Here is a 25,401-nt window from a genome sequence, read left to right on the forward strand (position 1 = left end):
AATAAAATGTAAACTAGATGATGACACTATTTCATTCGCTGATACAGACAGACAACATCAGTGCTGCTTTTAATTTTCGTTGAAATACAAATAGAGGTAGTAGTCGACACTGAGACCGCATCCTGACATACAGCGAGCGAGTGAATTGGCAACAAAATCTCCTGTCCTGATATGCGAGTATATTCTATTGGTTCAGAATCGGAACCAATCAAATTATCGAGGGACGTAAACAAACATCTGACATTTCCTGGTTGCTGTTTTTGACATTTTTTTTTTATTATTTCAATGCAATTCTCTCACATTCTCCTCTCTCTGCTAACTAGCTTGTCAACAGGAAGCAGCATGTACTTTTCAACCAATAAGAAGTGTTTAGGGGTGACGGGAACTGAGGGAGAATAGGGAGAAAAAGTTTGCACTGTTTCTTGCATGTAAGAATGTCTTGTTTGATTTGCTGCAACTTGCAAACAAAAACAAAAAACATATGCTACACAAAAGTGTTTCAAAAGTGTTGCTGTATGTCAGGACGTATGTGTGTGGCGTCCTGATACTCTTACTCCTGTCATAGATCTCTCTACATTACTGATCTTACCTGACTCTGGCCGTTATAAGGTGGTGTGTGCGCTCCCGTCCTGCTCCGTGTGTCAGCAGATCCGACCTGTGGAGTTTCCTCCTGCAGAGCTCCGGGCCCGGCGAGGCCGACCGGGGGCTGCGGCTCCTCTGGTGGGGGGATGTGAGGGGAGTAGGTGGAGGAGGAGGGAGTGGTTGTGTTGAGTACAGGCGGACTCTTCCTCCCCTCTCCTCCTTTCCCCCGTTTCCTCCCCCTGTGTCCGTCTCTGTCTCTTTCTCCTTTCCTCCTGTGGTCCTTATCCGCGTTGTCTCCCACCTGGTTACCACCCGCGTGCTCCCCGGCGACGTCGCCCGTCCCACCTCTGCGCTGCTCCCCGCGCGCTCCCCTCTGCTTCTCCTCCTTCCTGTCCTCCTCGTCCTCCTCGTCGGACGCGAGGAAGGAAAACTTCGCCTTCTGCTCCTTCAGCAGCATCTCGATTCGGGAGTCGAGGCTGCTGCTGTGGTAGACGAACGGTAAACTCTCGTTGGTGGAATCCGGCTCTGGCGAGGAGGAGTCGCGCTGCGGAGGAGGAGGAGGAAGCGGCGGCGGCGGCGGGGAGCTGGAGGAAGACGGGAGGTGATGGGGGAGCGAGGTGGAGGAAGGCGAGGCGGAGGAGGAGGAGGTGATGGAGGGGTGGGGCGGGGAGGAAGGCGGCGGCGTCTTCGGGGGCGCGGGTGGAGTGCTGGGACGGCGTTTGGGCTTTGTCCACTGCTCGTCGCGTGCCGGACTGTCCTGGTTGAAGTCCATAGTTCCCAGTGTCTCGGCTACGGCCGCCGCTATGACGGACGCCGGCGGGAGCGGGGGCGGCGGCGGCGGCGGAGGAGGAGGCAGAGCACCACCGCCGCCGGCAGCGTGATAGTCTTTGTCAGCACCGACCGGGGGCTGAGAGCCTCTCTCTGCGAGGCCCGCGGCCCCTTGACGGGCGGGAGCGTCCAATCCCTGAGGAGGGGCTGGCGCCGGCTCTTTGGAGGAAGAGTACGCGGAGTAGGACGACGGCGGCGGAGACATGCTGTTGGAGGAAGAGCGGTACGAGTTGGAGTTGTATCGGGGGTCCGAGCTGTTGGAGTAGTCGCTGTCTCTGTCTCTATCTCGGTCTCGGTCTCGGTCTCTGTCCCGGTCGTGGCTGCTCCGCCTGCGGCCGCTGCTACTGCCGCCGCCACCGCCACCACCGCCAGCTCCACCTCCACCACCGCCGCTGTGGTGGTTGTGAGAGTGGTGGTGGTTGCGGTGCCTCTGGTGGCCGTGGTCGCCCGAGCGGGAGCCCAGGCTGTCGCGCCGGTAGCCCCGGTCGTCCCTGCGCTCCGAGTGGTGGTGAGAGTGATGGGAATGGTACTTTGAGGAAGAGTTTGTGTCCTGCTGCTGCTGCTGCTGCTGCTGCTGCTGGTGGTGGTACGACGACCTCCGGGAGCCCCCCACCGCCCCGGGCGCCGCGCCGGCCCCGTAGCGCCCCCCTGAGTCTCTGCTGTCGCGGTCCCGGTCCCTGTCTGACATCGGGGGCTGTTGTTCGTATTGGCTGGCGAGCGGCGGCGGCGGCATGGAGGAGTGGTGCGCCATGTGAGGGCCGGGCCCCCCGACGTTCGGGTACGGCGGGTAGCACGGCGGCTCGTTGGGACGGTATGATGCGGTCGGGGGGTACATGGGGCGGCCGCGGTGATACACCGCAGGCTCCTGCGCGTCCTCGGAGTAGCGGGAAACCTTGTATCCTCCGACAGTAGACGAGACCGCAGAGGAGGAGGAGGAGGAAGGTAACATGTCCTGGGGAGGGTAGCCGCTGCCCAAAGTGCCAGTGTTGTAGCCAGAATGCCTGGGAGAGACAAACCAGGAGATTAAATCATAGTGTTATTGAACTCTGCATGATTAACATTCATAAATATGTTACTTACAACAGACTCAAATTAGGGGAAAAAAATCTGTTTGGGTTTGGTTTTACCGGTGTATTCTTCTGTTATCTATTAGTTAAAGAGGAGAGGGAGGGAGGGATACAATTCTCCTGTTTAATTAATCAAATGATATGCTATGTATTTCCTCCTTTATGTTCAGATATTGACTGAATCCAGCAAGAGGAGGGGAGGGGATTAAGCCAGAGGGGTAAGGGAGGTATGGGTGGGAGAAGGGTGGGACAATAGCTCACATTTTTACTATATTCTTTCCCTTTTTTCTCTTTCTTTTTTTCTTTTTACACTGCCTGCAATATGCTTATGAGATGTATGGTTGTATATGTATGTGGATGTGTCTATGATTTAATGTGGGTATATTGTATAAAATAAAATAAAAAAAATAAAAAATGAAATAATAAAAACTTGATCACAAAAAAAATAAAAATCTAAGTTTGGGGTAACATCCAGTATGAGGGTGTGCGAGAGATCTGCAGAGTGGACGGCAACAACAACAGCCTTAAGTATTAAGAAATTCTTGCTGCCCCATTACATTCAAAACCACAAGAGGGGTCAAATACTGCAGCAGGATGGCGTATCCTTCTTATACTTGAGTCGCCACATTGAAGTTCCTGAAGGCGGAAAAAGGTCAAGGTCTTCCAGGATTGGCCAGCCCAGTTACCAGACATGAACATTATTGAGCATGTCTGGGTTAAGTTGAAACCGAAGAATCTTGATGAACTCTGGGAGACTTTGCCCTTCACATAACTTTATCAATAAGTTACTTGAGTCATTGGCGAACCATATGGATGCCGTCCTCCAAGCACATGGGACTCATACACTATACTATTTTTTTTTTTAACAATGCACCATGACTTAATGTTATGATGTTATTGTAGCATGTTTGTGTATCCAAAATAAAGTATATGAATAAGTTCTCCATTATTTTCGAATGCGACAAGACCTTTGTCCCACAAAATCTGATCTTTCTGTCCTAATTAAACGATAAAACTCAATGCACGATACAAAACTTTATTTTGGTTTAATAAAAGTAATGTTTTGCCTTTCATATAAGCTAAGTTATTATTTGTTGTTCCGTCAATATGGATAGGCGACAAGACTTTTGTCAGTGACTGTATGTCCAGATACAGCAGAGATCCAGAGATACTCTAAGCCAAATGCTCAATACAGGACAGTACAGAGTAAAAATATATCACAGCTGCACAAAGGCCAGGAGTCATTCCTCTTGTTGAATACACCACAAAGACTTAAATGTGCATATTAACAGACAAGAGAGAAAAGTTGTACCAATAATATATATATGCTATTACAGTGACACTGACCGATCAATAACATTCTTCCAACCATTGATAGGATGTTGTATACATCTTTATAAGCTTAATATCAATTACTAACCTGCCGCCTGTGTAGTTTGTGTCTTGTGAGAAAGGAGTCCCAGACCTGGAGTTGTATGGCGTTCCTCCACCGCCCTGTGACGAAGCAGAGGAGCCTGGGGTGTAGGGACCGGCCATGGAGGAGGGGGGCGTGTCCAGACGCGGTTCACTGAAGCCAGTGTCCGCAGAGCAAGGGGTAATACTTCCTGATGTGAGGGCCTGAACCCCGGCTGCCAGAACTGCAAGCTCACTGGAGAGCCTCCGCCGGATTTCTGATGACTGTGCAGAAAGACGCCAAATATATTAGAAATTTGTAAATCAACTGTCTTTGCTCGCTCTATAACGACTTCTCACAGAGGAGTGCAAGTAATTATCATCGTGCTGACGTTCAAACGGATCCTAATTTCTATTCGCAGATTAAATATTAAAATGATCATTAAATATTTGAAGCGACAGTTATAAAGTACCGTGTCAGGCTGCGGCTGCGGCTGCGCTGGGGCCTGAGGCGGGAGCCTGTCCGTCAAAGCCTTTCCTCCCAGAGGCACCGTCTGAGGAGTGTAGGACCCGTTTACTATCAGGTCATAATACTTCTGCCTCTGCTGGCCTGGATAAGAAACAAAAGTCACAGAAAGATTAAAAAAAAAAAAAAAAAAAGGCTGCAAAATGAGATCATCATACATGCAACTGCATTAATTTAAAGCAGAAACATACACACGAACATAACACAAACTTCACTAGGCTTGATAACCATTAAAAGAGTGTTTTTTGTAAATAGGATTGCAAACTTGTGGCAGGATTTCAACCAAAGTTTACAGGGATTGCAAATCATTCTTAAACATTTTCACTATTTTCCCTCAAACTTCCTTTTGCTTGTTCAATGAAACTTTAAACAACTAGCGCTCATATCTCCTAGGGGTTTTTCACTTTATGGATTTTGTGCAGGTAGTTCCAGGTAGATTAAAAGTTCAGTTATTACCAAAACAAATCAAGAGCATTGTGCACCTTCTGTACACTCTGCACTTCGCAAATTCATATTAAAGCCGAGTTATGTAATATTGTAATTTGTGTAAACAGGTCAGCGTGTTTCATTAAACTTTGGATGGACATAAACATAGTTCTTAAATGTAAATCACCATCATACATTGAAAAATCAGAACCCGTCCTTGCATTGCAGTTATAACCAATATCTTACAACTCACATATACCTCAAAGTGTATCAGCTTACCCTTGATATCCAGTTGGGCATGAATGATGTTGCCCATGACAGAGGTATTGTGCAGTTGCTTGACTGTGTCCTTGGCTCCTCTGGTGCTGGTGAACAACACCCTGGCCAGGCCCAAGTGCTTCCTGGTTTTGGGGTGAAACAGGATTTCCATCTCTTCCACCTCTCCGAACTTGGCACACATTTCTGCCAAGAAGGGCTCCTTGATGTTGTCATTGAGCCTGGCGAAGGTCACCTCTTTGAGGGGTATGGGACCCACGTAGAACTCATCAAGCTGTGATGGAGAATGAGAAGATCAGGGGGAAGTCTAGATAGTCACAGAAATGCAGCAGCTGGGATATGTAGACTGGCTATTCTTACCTTAAACTTCGGCACTGGCAGGGACAGTTCTGTATACCTGGACCATAGCCTCCGGGGTCTGGGATCCCGCAGTTCACCCACAGGTGGAAACCCAGAGTCCTAGGTAATTACACAGGTTTGCAATTTTCAGCCACAGCAATAACGCATCAATAAATATGTAAAGAAAAGGTGGATAATCAACTCACTGGTACACTGAAATGCACTCCATCATATCTGTAGATTTTCTGTGCAACTCGTCTAATGGCAGGGTCCTGGACGAGTTTGTAGCTCTTCCACTGCAAACTGACAGCTTTTTGTGATTCGACCCCACTGTCTGGATCCATCCTACAACTGGATGTCAACAAGAAAAAACATGGTTCTTACACAGGTCAGCAGCTGCTGTTACATAACAAAACACAATCACCACTGGGGTCAAGGCTTCAACAAATCGGATATGTAAAGCTACGATGATCTCAAATACTGCAGTAATTACGTATAAAGTGTGTTTTGACCGACAGCATTAGGCACTTTATATGATATCCAGGGCTCCGGACTAACTTTTTTTCAAGGTGCACAGTGGCCTCTAACTTAAAATCCAAGGAAAATTTAGGGGCGAACACCATAAATCGACTCGCAAAGCAAATATTCACATTTCCTTTTCATTCATGATCCTCACACACATTGGCCTGGCTGCCACCTGTGATGACAGACTCCAGATTCTCTGAGTCGCCCCTTCCACATTTCACCAGTGTTTAAAAAAAAAAAAAAACCCTGCATATTTACCGGGTGCACATTGTGCAAGTAGATGAAATGTTTTAAATGCACACTCAAATTTTAGGGGGGAAAATGCCCCCATTCAGGGGCAGTCTGCAGCCCTGTTATCATTAACAAAACGGTTAGCTGCGTCACATCATTTAGCTAAAAACATCAACTTCTACGACGAGTTATCTGGTTATTATTATTTTCAAGGTGGTCGAAGAAAAAAAATCAATTAAACGGGGATAATTATCTTCGGTTGGATGCTGCGTGCTGTCAAAACAATGTGCAGCGTTACGTCACTGGCCAGTTAGTTTAGCTGCTAGCAACCTGCAAAGCAACCGTTTACCAACGTCCACACGCAATTTCACGTTACACGCTCGTTTACCTCTGGTTCTGAATCACCCGGTTACAGCAAACGTAATCGATAGCTTTTCAACATTAGATACCGCGTGTAAAACATGTTTAATTACTTGTGCCACCTCGGTTTAGTTTTTAGCCAGAGCCAAGTTGACGCTACCGTTGGCTAATGCTAATGCTAACTAGCGCGAACAACCAAGTTAGGGATCAAAACTCTGATCTGCGGTCCCCGTCGATTATATCTTTATGAGTCGCATTCGTGTTATGCATCCCTCTCCTCGCGGCTCGATCGACTTGCGTGGCCCCCTCCGTGTTTTTTCCTCAAAGTCAATCAAGACCCCACCTCTTGGAAAAGAAGCTACAGCCCGCTCACCCGAAAGTAGCCGCGGCCACACAGGCCCCGGGAGAGACGAACAAGAAAAACACTGAGTCCCCCGCTAACAGAGACGGGACACCTCCGCCGTTTGCGTTAGAGCAAAAGCGTCCAGCTACAGCGATGCCGCTATCATTCCGGTAGTTAGTAAAGACACCAACACGCCTTTTCCGAGCGACGAAGCCATTGTTTTCACGTTAAAAACCCCCAATATTGATGAGAGAGCGGCCATCGCGTAAACCAACCTGAAAGCCTCGCCTGTTCTCCATCAGTGTATGTGAATGCAACCTGAGATTTCTGACCGGCACTTTCTTCAACAGAGGTTACTGTAGAAAATAGTTACAGGCCGACAGAACAGTTCAAAAAATATAATAATAAAAAATATATAATATTTTAAAACAAATAAAACAACCATCGTATATTAATAGTTCAATTTAAATAGATTTATAAAAATATGTTCGAATCTGCGGCATGCAAACCCAAGCAACGGAAAGTGATTAAGCGCCCCCTAAAGGCCGATCTGTGGTAACTCAGCCAACTCGAAATAATATACGATCACTTTTTATAAACCAAATATTAAATCGTCTGAATATCTAAAAAGGAGCAGACATAACAATTATTTATATCATCATCATAGACATTAATAATTAATATCTATATTCTAATTATTAAAACGGACAAGACATGATTATTGTAAGGCTTTCTGCATTGAAATCTATTATCAACAAAATGCACCTAAAGTATTATTCATCATTCAGAAAAAGTGCTTATACATAAACAGTATTTTAATGTAGCTGACTGAGTTATCGCACGTTTTATATGTATGATCTATTCTGGAGAGCATCCAGGAACTAACCAGAAAATAAGAAATATATCCATAAAAGCAGTAACCTAAAAAAAAATAAGAAGCTGTGATAACATATGGAACAACTAGGTTCCACAAGAAAACTCTTTATTTCAAAATGTGGCAATGTTTTCTATTTATTATATTATTTCATAAAATCACAGCAAGGTAGAGAGTGGTGAAGTTCTATATAAACAATAAATGTGTTATTAAAGAAAGATAAATTGAGCGTACTGAATTGTCACTGACATACGGGTCAAATTGTCCTCAGATACCAATTTATTAGGAACACATATGTTAAACTAAAGTACTTTGAAAAAACAGTGACAGTAAGTTTTGTCTTTATGAATATTATAATTTAATGCTACTTTTAACAACTTTGCATTGCAGCAGTTTGCTCTACGGTTAACTGTAGGAAATTAGATGATAACAGATGTTGTGCAATTGGCAGTATACGGTATATGTAAAAATTTACTTATTAGGTCATAATCAATTATGAACCTGTTATTATGTATGCTGATAAGTGTTTCTATCATTATGTCCTCCTCTTTTATTTAACTGGAGTTTGGCCAAACAGAAACAGAGATAAAAGATACATTTGTGTTCTTCGAGTTCATTAAATTCCTTGAAAACATCGAAAGACCATATTTACTCTTATCTTTCACAGATTTAATGTTTTAAGATACTGCGAATAAAAGAAAAATAAATGTATTATATTTCAAATGGAGATCACAGGCTTCATCACATCAACCTTACACTATAAAAGGCTTCTGACCAAACGGGGGTTATTATCTATTTCAGCTTGTGAAGAGACGACGACCACACTGATGTAACTAAATCTAGTCCAGAGACTGCTGACACAATCTATAAGATAAATTTAGCATTAAGCCTCACCCATTCTGAAGCCTGTTATAGACCCTCACTCCCATAACTACTAAGACCGAGAGGACAGTGGATCAGTTTCTATGTTGTACACTTGTATTTTATGACTCACACACGAAAGATGTTTCCTTTTACAACCATCAGGAATCACCAACTGCTTCGTAAAATAACTCAATTACATGAAATTGACCATTTACGACAGACGCAGTTTTCCCAGAGGACTCCAGTGCACTTTATTAGGTTTGCTCAGATATTCATTAGAAACAGCCTGCATGAAACCAAAGTCGTAGCAGATAAAAGATAAAATTTCCTTGATATTATCATTTAAGATTATATTAATGCTAATAAATTTCCAATGAAACAGCAATATTTTCATTCATTTTAGACGTGGCTCATTGCCACCACATAGTGTGTTCCTTCCCAGCAGATTTAAGTTTAAAAAGCTCACTGAGCTGCACAGCTTTAATTCATTCAGAGCAGATAGACTCAGACAGGAAAAATATACAAATATGACGTGACATGAATTGTATTGACAGATTCGATGGTTAAAAAAAAGTCCCTCTCATGTTTGACACAGACAGTTCACTCAGTCAATAAGGTTCAGCCACACCGAATGGAGCAGGTGGTGACACAGACGGCAAAGCTGGACACACCCAGAGTCACAGGATGTCAGTTTTGGAGCTGGAGCGACCGTGAGCCGGAGCTGTGGTGGAGAGAAGCTGGAGCTGGAGCAAACTGAACCGAGCGCTGCTTTCACCTGTGCTTTGTATCCTCTAATCGCTGTGGTAGTGTTTTACATGGCTTTCACTTTGATCTGCTTCATCTTCATCTGCTTCTTCTCGATCTTCTTCTGCTCACGTCTCTGAGCTGCTTCCTGCAAGACAAAAAAAAAATAACAATGTTTGAGACACAAAACTTAACTTAGAGATCTTCATGTTTTGCTTAACATCCTACAAAAAAACAATATGACAATGTACTTTATATTTAGAGATGCTGGTAGACAGAGTGTAACATTTGGACAGACCCATGCTAGGTAAGCTATCGTATATCCTCAATTAACAGCTGGGTCTCATATAATGGTGTTGTTCACACAAACAAATAAAGTTCAAGTTCACTTTTATTTATATAGCACAATTAAAAGACCTGTAACAGTCATCCAAAGTGCTTCACAGAGCAGAGACAAAAACAAAAAGAATGCATGTACAAGAAACAAGAAAAACAAGCATTATCATCACATACTCACACAAATGCATGTAGCATATGCACATATACGAACATATGTGCGTACACATACATACGTGTCGTGCATGGCTACAGTAGTCATAAACAACAGTGTAAGATTATGTTAAAAATAAAGGCTGGCCCCAAACGCAGGCTAGGTCAAAAAATAAAATAAAGAAATCCACTGTCTGGGACAAACATGATAAAGATATGATCAGAAAGTCTTTAAAAGATTGTGGACAGTCTGTTAAAACTGACTGGGGTGAAGATGACCTCATCCTAGCTAATGAACGATGAGCTTTTGTCGCTAATGTGTAAAAATTAACGGAGGGAATTAGAAATAAAAGCCTCTCTCAAATAAAAGCCTTCCTCCAATAAAGGCCGGGTATCTTGGGCAGTTCTGTTATCTCCATCTAATGTCAGATTATTCCCATAAATGTCTTTTTTTTGGGGGGGTTTGAATGTGTAATTTCCCGTTTCGTACCTCCAGACGACGTTGTCTCTCGGGATCCTCCTCGTTCATGATCCTCTCCTTCTCCGCTCTCTTCTTCTCCTCGCGGCGAGTCTGGGCGGCCTCCTGGCGCTGAGCGTGAGTCTGCTTCAGGAAGTTCTCCTCCACGCGGGCGCGGTTTCTGTCGGCTTTCTGTTTGCCCTAAATGGACAGAGAGGATAAAAGTTGACTCATCGCTGTACTTCAGACTTCAATCAATCTGAAACCTCCAAATAAGTGACCAGGCAGCGACCCGACCTCCCGGGTGCAGGTGACTCACCTCTCTGTTGAGGCGGAGCTTCTTGACCTTGTCGATGCTGTAGATCACCATGTTCATGAGAGGAAGCAGAGAGTCCATGTCTTTGGGAGAAGTGTTGCCCATGCCAGGCACTACACACACACACACACACACACACACACACACACACACACACACAAACAGACATAAACACACACATTTAGCATACATAAAATGCACTCAAAACTTGCAGGATAAGAGAACAGACAAAATTCTCACCATTAAATGTAAACAGCAGCGTCTTCTTGGTCTCAGGCAGCTTTAAGGGCTGACCCTCCCTGAGAGAGGAGAAAGGAAATATTAACACCTCGTGTAAAATACGAAAATTAGAGATTAGAAAAGACAAAAAGATAAATTCTTTACTTACTCTTGCATAACTTTTGGACCAGAAAATTGGTCCGAGAAATGGATGGACTCGATCTTGTCAGCATGGTTGGTGATATAATGTACCATCTAAAAAAAAAAAAAAGAATAAAAATGAAGAAGGTTGTGATGATGAGAGTGCTGCAATAAAGAGAGCAAGGTTTTTAACACCTACATCTAGAGACCATGCTCAAGAGTTTGTGGATACTTTTTTATAACAATACTGTGTGATGATGCCTTTGAACTTCACCTTGTTGTCCATCACCCCATCTGTGACCTCGCCCATCTCACTAAGAATAGTCAGAGACTCTGGGAGCCCAAACTTGGAACCAGACTTCGGCTTGTCACCGCAGAACTCACTCTGTCACAGAAAGGAGAGTAAAAGATCAGAAATACATAAACATAAAGTCTCTATGTGTAGAAAGTAAACTGTTTAAAGAGGAACTATGCAAGTCCGGTCGCTTTTCCGCTGTTTTGCTAACCCTCCTCTCGGCCATGTGCATTTGTTTACAATGAAGCCGGCACAAAATCAATCTATAGAGCGGTACATAACGTTATATCTCATAAAGGATGTTACGACGTGTATAGCCATTTCTTAAACCATCACAATTACTCCAAAGCTGTTTAATTAATTAAGGTAAAAATGTAGCATAGTTAAGATACATTTCCTGCACAGTTCCTCTTTAATATAGCTGCAGTTGTGGAGAATATTTACCAAGTCCTGCATCTCCTTCTGAAGCCTGGCCATTGCCTTCTTAGTGCCCACAGCAAACACAAAAGTATCCATGTCCTCCTCATTAAGAGTCACTTTGATTTGCTAAATAAAAAAAAACAACAGACAGATGATGGAGGTTAGAAAAATATACTGCAGCTGCAACACTTGACTTGTAGTTGCTATGTGACAGGTACGTACCACTTGGTCACAGGCTGGCCTCATCATCCTGGCCAGAACATTCAGCAGGTCCTGTCTCTTCAGAAACTGGAGGAGAAGTAAATATTTCACATTACTGTGCATTCAAACATAAAACACACCCAACATAATTATAAACACATTATTGTGTACATGCACACGTACCTTGAGTTGGATCAGCATGCCTTCACAGCACACACGTCCGGAGCACCACAGGTTGTAGATGTGTTCGTTCTCCTGATTCAGCTTCCCTGTGCTCACTGCTTCTTTACTGGTGCCGTCGTCACCTTCACATACAACAAGTAACTGACAGTTAACAAGAGATCCATGTCGCACACACACACACACACACACATTAAGTGTCGGCCACTCAGTGTCGGCTTTTAAATCACTTCTTAACACTTTTACAGACTTGCCTTTATGTGATGTCATCCTATGATCTATTTTATCTCACAGTTTTACTCAGATGCTCTTTGTTTTACTTACACTTTCTTCAGTTTTTAACTCTTTTATCCCATCTCCATCTTATCTTATTGTATCTAATTTTATTTTATTTTTTTAATGTATACCCCCATTTTATTTATTTCTAACTGCATCCTGCACTCTAATCCTCCTGGTCTCAATTTGTTCTTGTATTGCCTGTGCTGCTGTATTGCTTGGGCGGTCCACTTGTCTCTTCTATATTGTTTTGTGAAGCACTTTGTAAACTTGTGTTTTTAAAGGTGCTATATAAATAAAGTTATTATTATTATCATTAAAAGCTGAAACAAACTGAAACAACAGACGACACAGAGGCTGGAGGAACTCACCCACTAGTGCGAAGTTGCTCTCTAGAAGTTCTCTGTGCGAGTTGAACCAGGCGTGGGCGAGGCGGCTGTTTTTGTTCTTGCCGATGATGTAGTTCATGATGTAGGCCAACAGGCCGGTCACCATCAGGATCTCCATGTAGTAGCTCTCCCAGCTGTTCTGCAGATGTGCAGGAACCTGTACAGAGACAAAACAACAGGTGGTCGTCAGTAACAGAGGGACTGGACGCTAACTTTGCCTTAAATGAGTCAGTTGGTGACAGTTTCAGTTTTGCCTCTGTTGAGTTTCAATGCTGTGAATCCTGCTCCATCTATCTGCTTATATTGTGCATAGTTTCAAAGCATTTTAATGGCTGCTGTGGAAGAAAATATCCATCTGGTGTAGTGAAGAGAGCAAAACCCTACACCTGAGTGTCTCTGACTCCGCACCCCATTGGTCTACCCTACTGATCTTTGCCATTCACATGTATTATGGGTGCTACCTTCTCGTCTCTGTCTTTGTTTCTCTGTACATTTGGCTTTTCCCCTGCCTCTTGATAATTCAGTTGTAAGTCTCATGTTAATTCACTTCTCCTGCCTGACGATCAGACCTTGAGATGCAAATCTCCCTGACCTGCAGAACAGAGAGATTCAGGAAACCCTTCATTCCTGCTGCCATCGAGATGCACAATGCCATTTGTTAGGCTGTACACTTTCACTTTGTATTTATATCATTTTAGGTTATTTATTGCTCTGTGTGTTTGTGTTATCTTTTTTTGTCATGTCGAGCCGTTTTTTTTATTGCTGTGTGTGTATGTGTGGTCCTGCCGCTGTTTCTTCAAACAAAACCTAGAGTAAACATTGTAAAGTGACATAAAAGTCGCATCAAATCCGCCTTAGCTGTTCACACTGGGGTCGCATTGGAAAATAAATCTGAATCTAATTCAGTACCACATATGGAAGTGGCCTGATTCTGATTCGAAATGTCAGATTCAATGCGACTTGTGCTGTTCACACCTTCAAAAGCAAATCGCATATGGGTCACACATTTGAGCAAAAAAAAAAATCGGATTCAGGTCACTTGTAACTGCAGTATGAACGTAGCCTTCGACACAGGAAAACGCTGTGTGCACTGCAGGCAGCAGAGACCCTGCACACATTCAGAGTGCAGACAGATTGAAATCAGCGGAGGACGGCATGCGATAGTGGCTTCTGAGAAGATTTCCGCAATAAGCCTGCTTTACCGTGTGGATTATGAGGGGGTCCTTCATGGAGTGGCCCGGCTTGTCCATGTCTCCAATCCCTTCAAACTCCTCCTGGTCATATTTGCTGTAAATATCTTGATCCTGTGGAGACAATAAGTTGTTACGGATTTTATATAAATAGATAAAATACCACTAATAATTGAAACACTACTGAGAATTAAGATATAAACAGTGATGTAAGTCCACGTACTTGTGTCTCTGAGTCCTCAAAACCGTCTTGGCCGTCCTCCAGCTCCACAGTGGCTTCATCCTCGTCCTCATCCTCTTCGGGCTGCGAGGATGACGAGGCGCGCGGCGGAGGGGCGGTTTCTGTCTCAGCGGCCGGATCGTCGTTCATGTCCTCAAACTCAGCAAAGTCATTGTCGTCGAAGTCGGCCAGGTCCTCACCATCGTCAAAGTCGTCATTGTAACGGCCCCTGGAGACGGGGAAGGCCAGGAAGAGCAGCAGCGCCGGTATCAGGAGGAGATACGCACTACGCATGGTGGGGACCTACAGGGGGGTGGGAGTGGGGGTGGAAAAGCAGAGTGAGAACGACACCAAAACATGAAAACAGGTGTGGTTGAAGAGGCGACAGGGAAGGTCAAAGAAGTCACAGAAGGTTAACTTAGACAAAACATGTTGTAGACAATAGTATGGAAATGAAAAACAGGAAGTCAAGAAGGGTGAAAGAGTCAAATCAGACATGTGGCAACTAGTTAGTAGATGTTGCAACGGATTTCCTCAGCACGACAATGACTTCAGGATACTACTTGGGAAAGGTTTCATGGTGCAATTTCAATACAATACCATTAATCACTTCAAAAACAGCCTTTGAAATAGTCTGGTTCCCTAGTACAACACAGTAACCTGCTTGTCCCTGCTCCCACAGTGGGTGTTCACGTGACTGACCCCCAAAGACACCGAGATCCCCTACAGACCGAGACTAACCAGAAAACAATGACTAAGGAAGATTAAGATCTTTATTGTCTTTGTGCATTTACAACGAAACACTGTTGTAGCAAAAACCTCCACATGCCCAAAACAAAAAGAAGAGAGAGAGAAGAAAAAGAAAAGCTAAAATAATAGCTCACTGAATTTACAGAAACTATAAAATACAAGCGTATACATATGATAGTAAAAGGAACTGGAAAGGAAATGAGGCAGCTCTGCTTGTGTGCTGCCACCCACGGGTTCAGGTCTACACCTTGTCTGGGTGATGACAAGCACTGTCACACTGTCACCGTGGTTGGAGAACTACACACCAAATCAAAATAAAACACGTAGTGACTGAGCGTGGCACCGTACAGCTGCTGGCACAGGGCTCAGCTCAGCTCAGACTCGAGCAGCGGCACCGTGAGTGGCTCAATCCGGTTAAATATTCAACCACAAACCTTTAAGTTAGCTCAACGAGCCGCGTCTTGTCTTAACTGCGTTTTCTTCAGCAGTTTTCTTCAGTTCAAAACTAACACCAACGTGTACCTACCTAATGACACATGTAAAGGATTAAACTACGAGCCGTAATCATATCAGAGAAACCCGACCCATCCCCCAGCGCTCACACACTGTATTATTATTGGCCGTTTAGCTAATCTGGCATTAGCATGCTAACCGTTAGCATGCTAACTAGCATGGCACCTTGTTGCGAGCAGCCACGGGAGACTGTTTCCTCTGTGACACAACTCCGAAAGTGGGTCATATTTGAGAAAAACACACACACGAATGAACAACAATGAACGTATTAAACTCACCTTGAGGAGAAACTGACAATAAACGTAAGTGTAGCTGAGCTTGAGTGACCTGAACTGTCCTTTTAGACGGGAGGAGAGACCACTACTACTCGACACGGGTGTCGACCCTTCAAAGTAAAAGTATCGCGACAGGAGGGAAATCACGTGACCAGTATCTGACCCGCTTTCACTTCACTTTTACAACTTTACTATTTTATTTTGAAAGTTTCACACCGGAAAAAAACTCAATGCTAATTATGTTTGTCTTTACCATAGAGCTAATGTACAGTAATACACTATTTTTATGTTAGATGACTCAACGGTTACCAAATGTGTAATTATTTTGAGACTTGGCCACCTGGTCACAGTGTGTAGCTATAACTTTTTGCCATAGTTTAATATGGTCACAACATTAGAATCACAAAGAGTTGCGATTTTATGTAAAGTTTCTACCTTTTAGTCAAAACGTGGGTTTATTGTTGAAATAATTGGGATTCCCTCTCTCTAGTGGCAGCGTTGAGTAACTACAACAAGTTAGACACAATGGCAAAATTATACTTCCCGGTGAAACTCTTAAAAATAAAACTCAACCCACATAGTTGTTTTAGTTTCGCACTGTGATCACTAGAGGGCAAAAAATAATGTGAATTGGACTCTTCTTGACCTCACTAATTAATTAGTAGTTAATTAGCAATTGTGTTGTTGATAACTGTTTTCATGTTGCCCTGGCTGGTTGGCAGCAAGAGCTATAATTTACTGTCTTGTTTTATGATAACACATTTGGTGAAAGTGCTTTTGAATCATACAGTCTATGTTCTGAATGGACACTGAATAAATTCGTAATGAATGACTTGTGTGTTTTTTGTTGTTGCTGTTTGCTTGTTTTTAATCCTATTATCTGCTTTTATTTTACAGACAGAGATATAATTATTGAGTCTGAACTTCAGCATAAACAGATTGATGTTGGGTGGAAACAGAGGAAAGCATTAAAAAATAGATAAAGATAGATGAAGATTGTTTTTCACATTTACAAAATATAATTATGCATTTTGACCTACAGTCTATGATTTTTGACGACCTACATTTTAATTTAAAAACAAAAATACTTTTAGGAAAATAATTTTATTTTGTGGAAAGCAACCGGAAGTCGCTCTCAGTCTGTTTACCTTGACATGTTCGACAAATCGTAACGGAGCAATGCCACTCTTTGTTAAGTAAAGTGCCGAGAAATCTTGGTCTTAAACAAGATTTTCTTACTTAAATGGTCCCCGGCACGACATATGCGGACATTCGCCATTGTAAGTCAAAAAAACTTGGTGATAGTTCGCGTTTAAGACTTACTTATTCCGTAGTTAGCCGTCGACGCTAGCGCGCTAGCTGCAGTTCTGGAGGATGTCGCTTCACGGCAAAAGAAAAGAAATCTACAAATACGAGGCGCCATGGACGGTGTACGCCATGAACTGGAGCGTCCGACCGGACAAACGCTTTCGGCTGGCGCTGGGAAGCTTTGTGGAGGAATACAACAACAAGGTGCGTAAGGCGAGTGTGAATATGGTTATTTATTAGCTAGATGGCTAAATACGAGCTAATGCTAATGCTACTGCTAGTCGCCCTGCGCAGCATCAAAGCACAATATCACAGTTTTGTTTTCTTTCTCTTTACACGCTCCAGTTTTTTAATATTCCTGTGCAAACATACAGGATGCATAATTTATGATTTATTGCAGAGGTCTTCAACGTTTTTTAGGTCAAGGAACCCAAAACTGACGGAGAGATGGAGCAGGGACCTTTTCTATATTTAAAAAAAACCTGTATTATAATAAACTGGGTCCAGTACCATGTATAAACATAGCTTGTTATTGTGCATTCAATACTAAGCTATTCAAACAATACACAGGCTCATATATTAATGTTTCTTCTAAATGTGTACAAGGTACAGTGAGCAGGGTGCCATTTATAAACACACCTTGTTCACTGATACCAATGCCAATATCAACAATGTCTGTCAGCTGCACGATAATCATGCAGACAAGCTATTCAAACATAACATAAATGTGGAAACGAAAAGATAATAGCTATATTTTAGTTTCCACATTTATTTTATGTTATGTATAAACAACCCAAAAATTGCACAGACCCCCTGTTGAAGACCTCTGATTTATTGCTTTCATTGGCACCTTTCTATATTTTATTTTTTAGTTTAGTAGGGACACAGTGAACACGGACATTAAACATAATAATGTAAAGATGCATGTACCAGATTTAGCAGAAAGCTAATTTCCATCTGTAGTCCATTACATAGAACATAAAATCAGACGCCCTAGGCTCCAATACAATAAAAATAGTCATATACAATGTCATCTATACAGAATAAACAATACATAGAACATAGTTTATGATACAATATATAAACTAATGTTGTTTCCAGTTGTCCAGATGTGGTAGGTAATAACAGATATTGTGTTTCCCACTGCACAGGTTCAGCTGGTGGGTCTGGAGGAGGAGAGCTCAGAGTTCGTCTGCAGGAACACCTTCGACCACCCGTACCCCACCACCAAGATCATGTGGATCCCCGACACCAAGGGGGTTTACCCGGACCTGCTGGCCACCAGTGGAGACTACCTGCGTATCTGGAGGGTAGGGAAACCTGCTGGAGATAATGTCAAGTAGTGATGAGCACTGTGGCAGAAGCCTAACAAAGCTTATCCCCAGTGTAATAGATCTAAATTGTTTTTTTCCAAATCCATTTAAAGGATAGCATTGCACACATTCCTTCATTAGCTAGAACATGAGCCGTGTAATTGATTTGATTTACTTGTGTGTGTATATATACTCTCTAGCTGCTGGAGGCTGTAGTACAATTTGCTCCACAGCAAAAGTGACAATTAAAGTACTCAATTTATACATTTTATCATATTCTACACACACAGTTTTGTCTTTTCCAACTTTAACTTGATGTGAACTACAGTTTCAGAAGAGATTAAGAGTTTAAGAGATAAGTGTAGTTTGTTTAAAGCTTCAGTCTTGACCGCTGGCAGCAGCGACATGGTCTCATTGGCTTACAAGAATAGAAATATACTCAGTGTTGTTTAATTGTTTTGCTCTTGTCTTGTAGGTCAGCGACACAGAAACGCGTCTCGAATGTTTGTTAAACAACAACAAGAACTCAGATTTCTGTGCGCCCCTCACCTCCTTCGACTGGAATGAAGTCGACCCCAATCTGCTCGGTAAGAAAACCCACCGTCCGTGAGATTTACACTTTGGATTTAGTTGTTTGAGTCGGTGTCTTAGTAGTTGTTGTTGTTTTTCTGCTGCAGGAACCTCCAGCATCGACACCACCTGCACTATCTGGGGTCTGGAGACCGGGCAGGTGTTGGGACGCGTGAACCTGGTGTCTGGACACGTGAAGACGCAGCTGATCGCTCACGACAAAGAGGTCCGTTTGTGTCTGTAATGAAACTCTGCATAGCTGCGAGAGGATTTATGTCATTAAAGCAGAAGTAAGCGATCCGGTCGTTTTGGCTAACGTCTTGTCAGCCGATGGAGTTAGCAGTCCCCGCCCCGTCTTGGATCTATTGGTCCTCGTCCCTACGTTACCACATTCACGCGCATCCCTTGGCTGCACACACAGAGAGGACCGCCCCTTTATGCCGTTCTCTCTCCTCATTGGATAAAGGTTGTAGGATACAAGGAAAGTTTTCTCCTCGGCTCAGAACAGAGCAGAGGGACTGAGAGACCTGTGTTTCAGACCAAACACTCTATATAGCCTAAGTGATTCCCGTCGGAAGATATAACTATTTAAAGCAGATATCAGTGGAATGTTTTTGTTAATATAAGTCCTAAATAGTCCTATTTTCCGTCAGCAATCACTTACATGAAGTATTTCAGCCTAAACACGAGTCTCTCCGTCACTCTGCTCTGCTGTAACCCGAGGAGAAAATTTTCCTTGTGGGATACAAGTGTTATCCAATGAGGAGAGAGAACGGCATGAAGGGCTGTGTGTGCAGCCAAGGGATGCGCGTGAATGTGGTGACGTAGCACGAGGACCAATTGATGCCTGACAAGGGCGGGGGCTGCTAACTCATGGTGCGTTCAAAGAAACTCGTACTTTGTGTTTTTCCTTCCTGTGAAGTCATACCAGTTCGATCTGGTACGAGTTCACGGGTCGGAAGTTACGAGTGGCCGTTATAGGGAACTTTCACAGACAACAGGATGGTAAAAACACGAGCTACGGGTTACCTGGAACGCTACCAAGTCGTAGTTGTGACTTGAAGCTGTAACTTACGGTTTCAAAAGCCTGCCTTGAACGCAGCATTAGCCGAAACGGCCGTGAAGCTGATATCTGCTTTAAGACTTATATTAAAGCAGAAGTAAGTGATATTTTTGTGTTAATATCAGTCTTAAATAGTTATATCTTCCGACAGCAATCACTTACATAGAGTGTTTGGTCTGAAACACGGGTCTGTCAGTCCCTCTGCTCTGCTCTGAGCCGAGGAGAAAACATTTATCGTATCCTACAAGTTTTATCCAATGAGGAGAGAGAACGGCATAAAGGGGCGGTCCTCTCTGTGTGTGCAGCCAAGGGATGCGCGTGAATGTGGTGACGTAGGGACGAGGACTGTTATGGTGCGTTCAAGGCAGCCCGTAACTCGTGTTTTTCCGACCTGTGAAGTCGTACCAGTTCGATCTGGTACGAGTTCACGGGTCGGAAGTTACGAGTGGCCGTTATAGTGACTTTCACCGGTAAAACAGGTCGGAAAAACACGAGTGGGTTGCCTGAAACGCTACAAAATCGTAAGTTGTGACTTGAAGCTGTAATTTACGGTTTCAAAAGCCTGCCTGGAACGCAGCATTAGCCAAAACGACCGGATCACTCACTTCTGCTTTAACATAAATATTCCGCTTACTTCTGCTTTAATCAACAGATTAGTGGTTAAATGAAATCTGCTTTCACTGAATTAACTGTAATATCTCTCTGCAGGTGTACGACATCGCATTCAGCCGTGCAGGAGGAGGGAGAGACATGTTTGCCTCCGTGGGAGCTGACGGCTCCGTCCGCATGTTCGACCTGCGGCACCTGGAACACAGCACCATCATCTATGAAGACCCCCAGCACCACCCGCTGCTCCGCCTCTGCTGGAACAAGCAGGACCCCAACTACCTTGCCACGATGGCCATGGACGGCATGGAGGTCAGATTTGCACGTTTAGTCTCTGAATGTAAAATTAAATCAAATCAACAAGTTTACAACGATCTCTGGACAAAGATCGTGCAGTAACTGTGAGTCATTCATTAATGTTTCTGTGTAACAGGTCGTCATCCTGGATGTCCGCGTCCCGTGCACACCTGTGGCTCGGCTCAACAACCACCGCGCCTGCGTCAACGGCATCGCCTGGGCCCCCCACTCCTCATGTCACATCTGCACTGCAGGTAAGAACACACTGTCGAATAAAGTCATAATTTTATGAGAAAAAAGCAGCGATTTCCTCCAAGTCCACCTGGGTCTTTCTGCAGATTAGATGCATTTTCTTGACTCTTTTCGAAGTCCTGATACTGATGACAATGTGGTGCTGATGAGCCAAAAGATTAAGTATCTTCTTGTTTGTGAAACCTATACTGAAGTTCAACTTCACAAAATGCTCCACGGCCTTATTTTAACAACTTTCCTCGTATTATGTTTTTGTTCTCATAAAACTATGACTTTATTCTCGAAGTCTGTGAAAGAAAAAAGTTCTCAATGTGACCCTAATACTCCGTCATAGTTGAGGAAGTCAAGTTTGAAAATTAGATCAGTGAGTTTAAAGGTCATCAGATGGCAGAGAAGGTTTATAATAGGTAATACAACAGCAGCAGCCAAGCTGGTACAGAAAGTTCAGGAACTGTAATCCGTTTTAAGACAGAAAAATAATATTGTAATAGCTCAACAGTATAAATACGGCAGTGGTGTTGCTTAAGGATCCACGTGTCATCTGGGCTTGTACGTGTTACATGGGCCAGTGCAGCTCATGGACAGTTATAGGCATAAATTAAATCTCTGTCGACTTTTCCAATGATTGTTATTATTATTATTGTATTAATTATGTAATAATGATACGACCGATGGCACCTTAGCAGACAACAATCCCACAATCCCTGCTCCTCCTGTCTCCAGTATTTCTCTTGATAATCACTAGGGCTGTCCCGATTATCATATTTTGATAATCGAAGCTTCGCTGACATAAAATCGATCAAAATCGAAGCTTCGGCAGCCGGGGGGGTGCGCGATCGTAACGTCTGGCGATCGTTGCGTAAATAATGAAAGTAATGGCAAATAAACACTGCATATCTCAAGAATCAGGCAGGTTTCCAGGATGCCAAGTCGCCTACTCATTTTAATGTAACAATTGACCTATGGCTAAGCCTTAAACATTATACGTTAGCATTAAGCTAGCGGACTTTATGCTTAGTTGTGATGCTGGCTAACATCTAAACATCTCTGACAATATGTTGCCTCAAATAAGTTGTTGACTTAACTTAGAACAGATGTAGACATCCTTGTTAATTTTATCCACATTTAGTTGGTGTTGTGGTCTACTGCATAACTTTATCCAGAGCAGACATTTCTCTCGGTTGAGATGTGGCTTGGGAAAAGGTAAAAACAAATACACCCCGTCGCCCAGCCTCTCGGGATACCTAGTGTCGGAGTTGCATGCACCCCATGCACACCGTTTGACCATTTTAAACTTAAAATGTCAAGAAAAAACATATAAAAACGAATGAAAACTGACTAACTGCAATGCATTTCAATGGACGTGGAGGCAGAGAATGTGCGAGTGTATGGGCTAGCTATGCGCACTGTGATTGGCTCATCGCGTTTGGGGGCGTGGCTTAGCCATAGGTGAATTGCCGATGAGAACCGGTGTCAAAAAGGAAAAAAGGAAAGAAAAAAAAAATCGATTACGGACTTCATGATCGATTACCATGAATGAATGAATGAATGAGTGTTTATTTCGATCACAGCATCAAAATTTTAACAAAACAAATTCAAGGTAGTAACAACAAATACTATACCGCTGGTCGAAAAGGGTTGCGGCTGAAGCAAAGCTTATAGCTGCCGCACCCTCATTTCTCATTTCATTATAAAAAACCATAAGCAGTCTGATCGGAATGACGCATATACATACACCCCACACACATACATACATATACCTACACAGTACGTCCCCCACCGACCATTCTATATCCACAAACCTTCACAACTCAAAAACAAAACAGGTCTAAATTTCCTAGTTTACATTACACATCCCATATCAATCCTATACGCTAAAAAACAGTCCGAATCAAACAAACAAGAAAACTTCATGTTTGTTGCAAAATTAAGTTAATTTTTTCCCTTTGTTGCTCTCAACATTTTCACTTCTGTACTTTTCAAAAATATTATTTTTAAACATTGTTTTTAAATGGGCAACATTTTTACTATCTTTAATATCTTCTGGTAAGTTATTCCAAAGTTTGGCAACGAACGAAGCTTCGATTTTTTTTGGGTCAGCCCTAATAATCACTCTCTGTGTGTCTCCCTCCCTCAGCCGACGACCACCAGGCTCTGATCTGGGACATCCAGCAGATGCCGCGGGCCATCGAGGATCCCATCCTGGCCTACACGGCCGAAGGGGAGATTAACAACGTGCAGTGGGCGTCCACGCAGCCGGACTGGATCGCCATCTGCTACAACAACTGCCTGGAGATCCTGCGTGTCTAAAGGAAAAAAAAAAAAAACACCACCACCACGGACACTCGTATGAAGAGGAGGATGATAAGGAGGAGGAGGAGGAGGAGGAGGAGGGTTGTTGTTGTCGTTGTTGTTTCAGATCTGGACTTCATTTTTTTCTCCCCCTCCTCCTCCTCCCACCGCTGTCAGGACGAGGATGAGGTCACAACTTGAACTGTCTGAACATGTCTGGAGCATCACACCTGCTCCTCAATAACCTGGTTTACATTTCTCTTCCCATGTCTTTACTTCATTCTTCTATTCTTCTATTTCTTCTTCTATTTCTTCTTCTATTAAACGTGTTTCAGCTCTTATTTATTTTTTGCTCACTCGGGGGGGGGGTAGCGTTCGACGTCGGCACAGCGGCTGTACGAAGCTGTGAACTCTGAGCTGCTGTTGTTGTTGTTGACTTCAGATTTTTATACTTATAACTCAGTGTGATTTCAGCCAGATGTGAGATTATCATGAAAGGGGGTTTAGAGACGTCACGTTTTCATCTGTTTTGCTTTGTGAAGGTTGAGACAAAAAAAACGACCTCTCTCTCTGATTGGTTAATTATCGTCGTCGTAGCCTTCTCGTGGACTCGTACCATATTTATTACTGACTCAAAAACATCAATATTGTCGTCTAATTTACAACCTGTGGCAATTAAACATTTTTAATGGGTGTGCGTCCAGTATCCTCTCTCCAAATGATTGTATTCAGGCTAAAAAGAGAAAAAAAAGAGAGAAAACAACCTGTGACCTGTGCAATTTTTAGACATTGTAAAGCGACCGGAGAGGGCTTCACAGCGCCGCCTGTCATCATGAGAACCTACCAGAGCAACGTCGTTCAGCCTTTCAGCTCCCTAATTCTTTCTTCTTCATCTTCTTCTTTTTTTTTATTTGTAGAAGATTGTTGCTTGGAAAGCCGCAGTTTTTTTTTTCTTCTCTCCTTTTGTGTTAGAGTGAGTTGTGAAATGAGGAGAGTGAAGTGACTTTCTGACTGCGTCTGTGTCCGCCTCTTCTTTTACCTGTTTTCAATAATTAAAGGGTCATGTCCTTGTAGCATGCCATTACAAGGCACCACTGTACATACATATAAATATATCAACTTACGATGTTGGTAAGCCAAGTGTTCATGTTGTAGCTTTTTTCATAAAGTTTATTATTGAATTTGCTCTAATAAATTGTATTCCTCCATGTCTTAGGAACAAACTTGTTGCTGGTTCATTTTGTGAAGGTGGAAGACGTCCAAAGGTCACGTCAGACTTTAAAAGCGATTACTTAAAATACAAAAAAGAAAAAGGAGGAAATTACTTTAACAGTAGGAAAATGATCTGTCCATGCAAGAAAGCTTAAAATAAATTGGTTCAGTGTAGAATTAAGTGTTTGAAATAAGTAGAAAATGTAGATTTTTAGATCAAAACTTTTGATATCAGCACAGTAATAAGTGAAATACCACTCACCTTCACACCTATGGGCAACATAGTGGCATTAATAGTGAGTAAAAACTACAGATGAATCATCAGGTTAATGTTTTGTACGGTGGCCCTGAGAGGTCAATACACTGCAATGGTCATCTTAGCTGCACTAAGATTAGCTCCTAGCAGTTTGACTTTTATTTTTCTCTCCGTTCTGACTGAGTAAAAACTCCAGAGACTTGTTGTTGTCTCTGTTGTCGTCATTGCGTGTGTGAAAATCCCCGGAGATCATCAGCGGCATCGCAACAATCAGCCGTCTGTCACCAACAATCACCCAGAGATCACACTCACTCTCATCAGATCAGTCTCATCATGAAAACATGCACAGAGAGAGAGAGAGAGGATTTCACTAATGGGCTTTTCTAAAGAACTCTCCACACAAAAATATCTTTCAATGCACATACAAATACTCGCCTTTCACTATAAATGTCAAAATATCCCACATTATTTGGTTCACAAATGTATTTCTTATTTAAAATATACTACAAGGACTACATCAATCA

General features: G+C 43.0%; 3 protein-coding genes across 4 annotated transcripts in view; 1 reads left to right on the forward strand and 2 right to left on the reverse strand.

Moving 5' to 3' along the window:
* Positions 1-7,144, reverse strand: part of setd1a (SET domain containing 1A, histone lysine methyltransferase) — a 28,221-nt gene extending 21,077 nt beyond the window's left edge. The window contains exons 1-7 of one of the 2 annotated variants that reach the window (XM_083977590.1): positions 6,926-7,144; positions 5,643-5,787; positions 5,458-5,556; positions 5,101-5,371; positions 4,343-4,479; positions 3,898-4,154; positions 590-2,411 (exon numbers count right to left, since the gene is read on the reverse strand). In XM_083977590.1, coding sequence (XP_083833716.1) covers positions 590-2,411; positions 3,898-4,154; positions 4,343-4,479; positions 5,101-5,371; positions 5,458-5,556; positions 5,643-5,780 — 2,724 coding nt within the window. In that variant the 5' untranslated portion in view covers positions 5,781-5,787; positions 6,926-7,144. The remainder of the gene's footprint in view (positions 1-589; positions 2,412-3,897; positions 4,155-4,342; positions 4,480-5,100; positions 5,372-5,457; positions 5,557-5,642; positions 5,788-6,925) is intronic. The other variant, XM_083977589.1, reaches the window with a different exon arrangement.
* A 1,614-nt stretch (positions 7,145-8,758) lies between these two features.
* Positions 8,759-15,835, reverse strand: ccdc47 (coiled-coil domain containing 47). The gene is made up of 13 exons (XM_083977951.1): positions 15,712-15,835; positions 14,174-14,473; positions 13,963-14,064; positions 12,743-12,917; positions 12,099-12,220; positions 11,937-12,002; positions 11,739-11,840; positions 11,274-11,384; positions 11,028-11,113; positions 10,880-10,938; positions 10,643-10,752; positions 10,357-10,524; positions 8,759-9,525 (listed from the first exon to the last, which is right to left on the reverse strand). Exons 2-13 carry the CDS (start codon positions 14,462-14,464, stop codon positions 9,445-9,447), a joined length of 1,473 nt encoding a protein of 490 aa, XP_083834077.1. The 5' UTR covers positions 14,465-14,473; positions 15,712-15,835; the 3' UTR covers positions 8,759-9,444.
* Positions 15,836-16,856: 1,021 nt separating this feature from the next.
* On the forward strand, positions 16,857-24,625 carry dcaf7 (ddb1 and cul4 associated factor 7). Its single transcript, XM_083976698.1, has 7 exons — positions 16,857-17,220; positions 18,168-18,326; positions 18,805-18,916; positions 19,007-19,125; positions 20,671-20,880; positions 21,002-21,119; positions 23,255-24,625. Exons 1-7 carry the CDS (start codon positions 17,083-17,085, stop codon positions 23,425-23,427), a joined length of 1,029 nt encoding a protein of 342 aa, XP_083832824.1. The 5' UTR covers positions 16,857-17,082; the 3' UTR covers positions 23,428-24,625.
* Positions 24,626-25,401: the final 776 nt, after the last annotated feature.

The sequence above is a fragment of the Trachurus trachurus genome, assembly GCF_905171665.1.
Source record: "Trachurus trachurus genome assembly, chromosome: 8".
In the NCBI taxonomy this organism is placed as follows: Eukaryota; Metazoa; Chordata; class Actinopteri; order Carangiformes; family Carangidae; genus Trachurus; species Trachurus trachurus.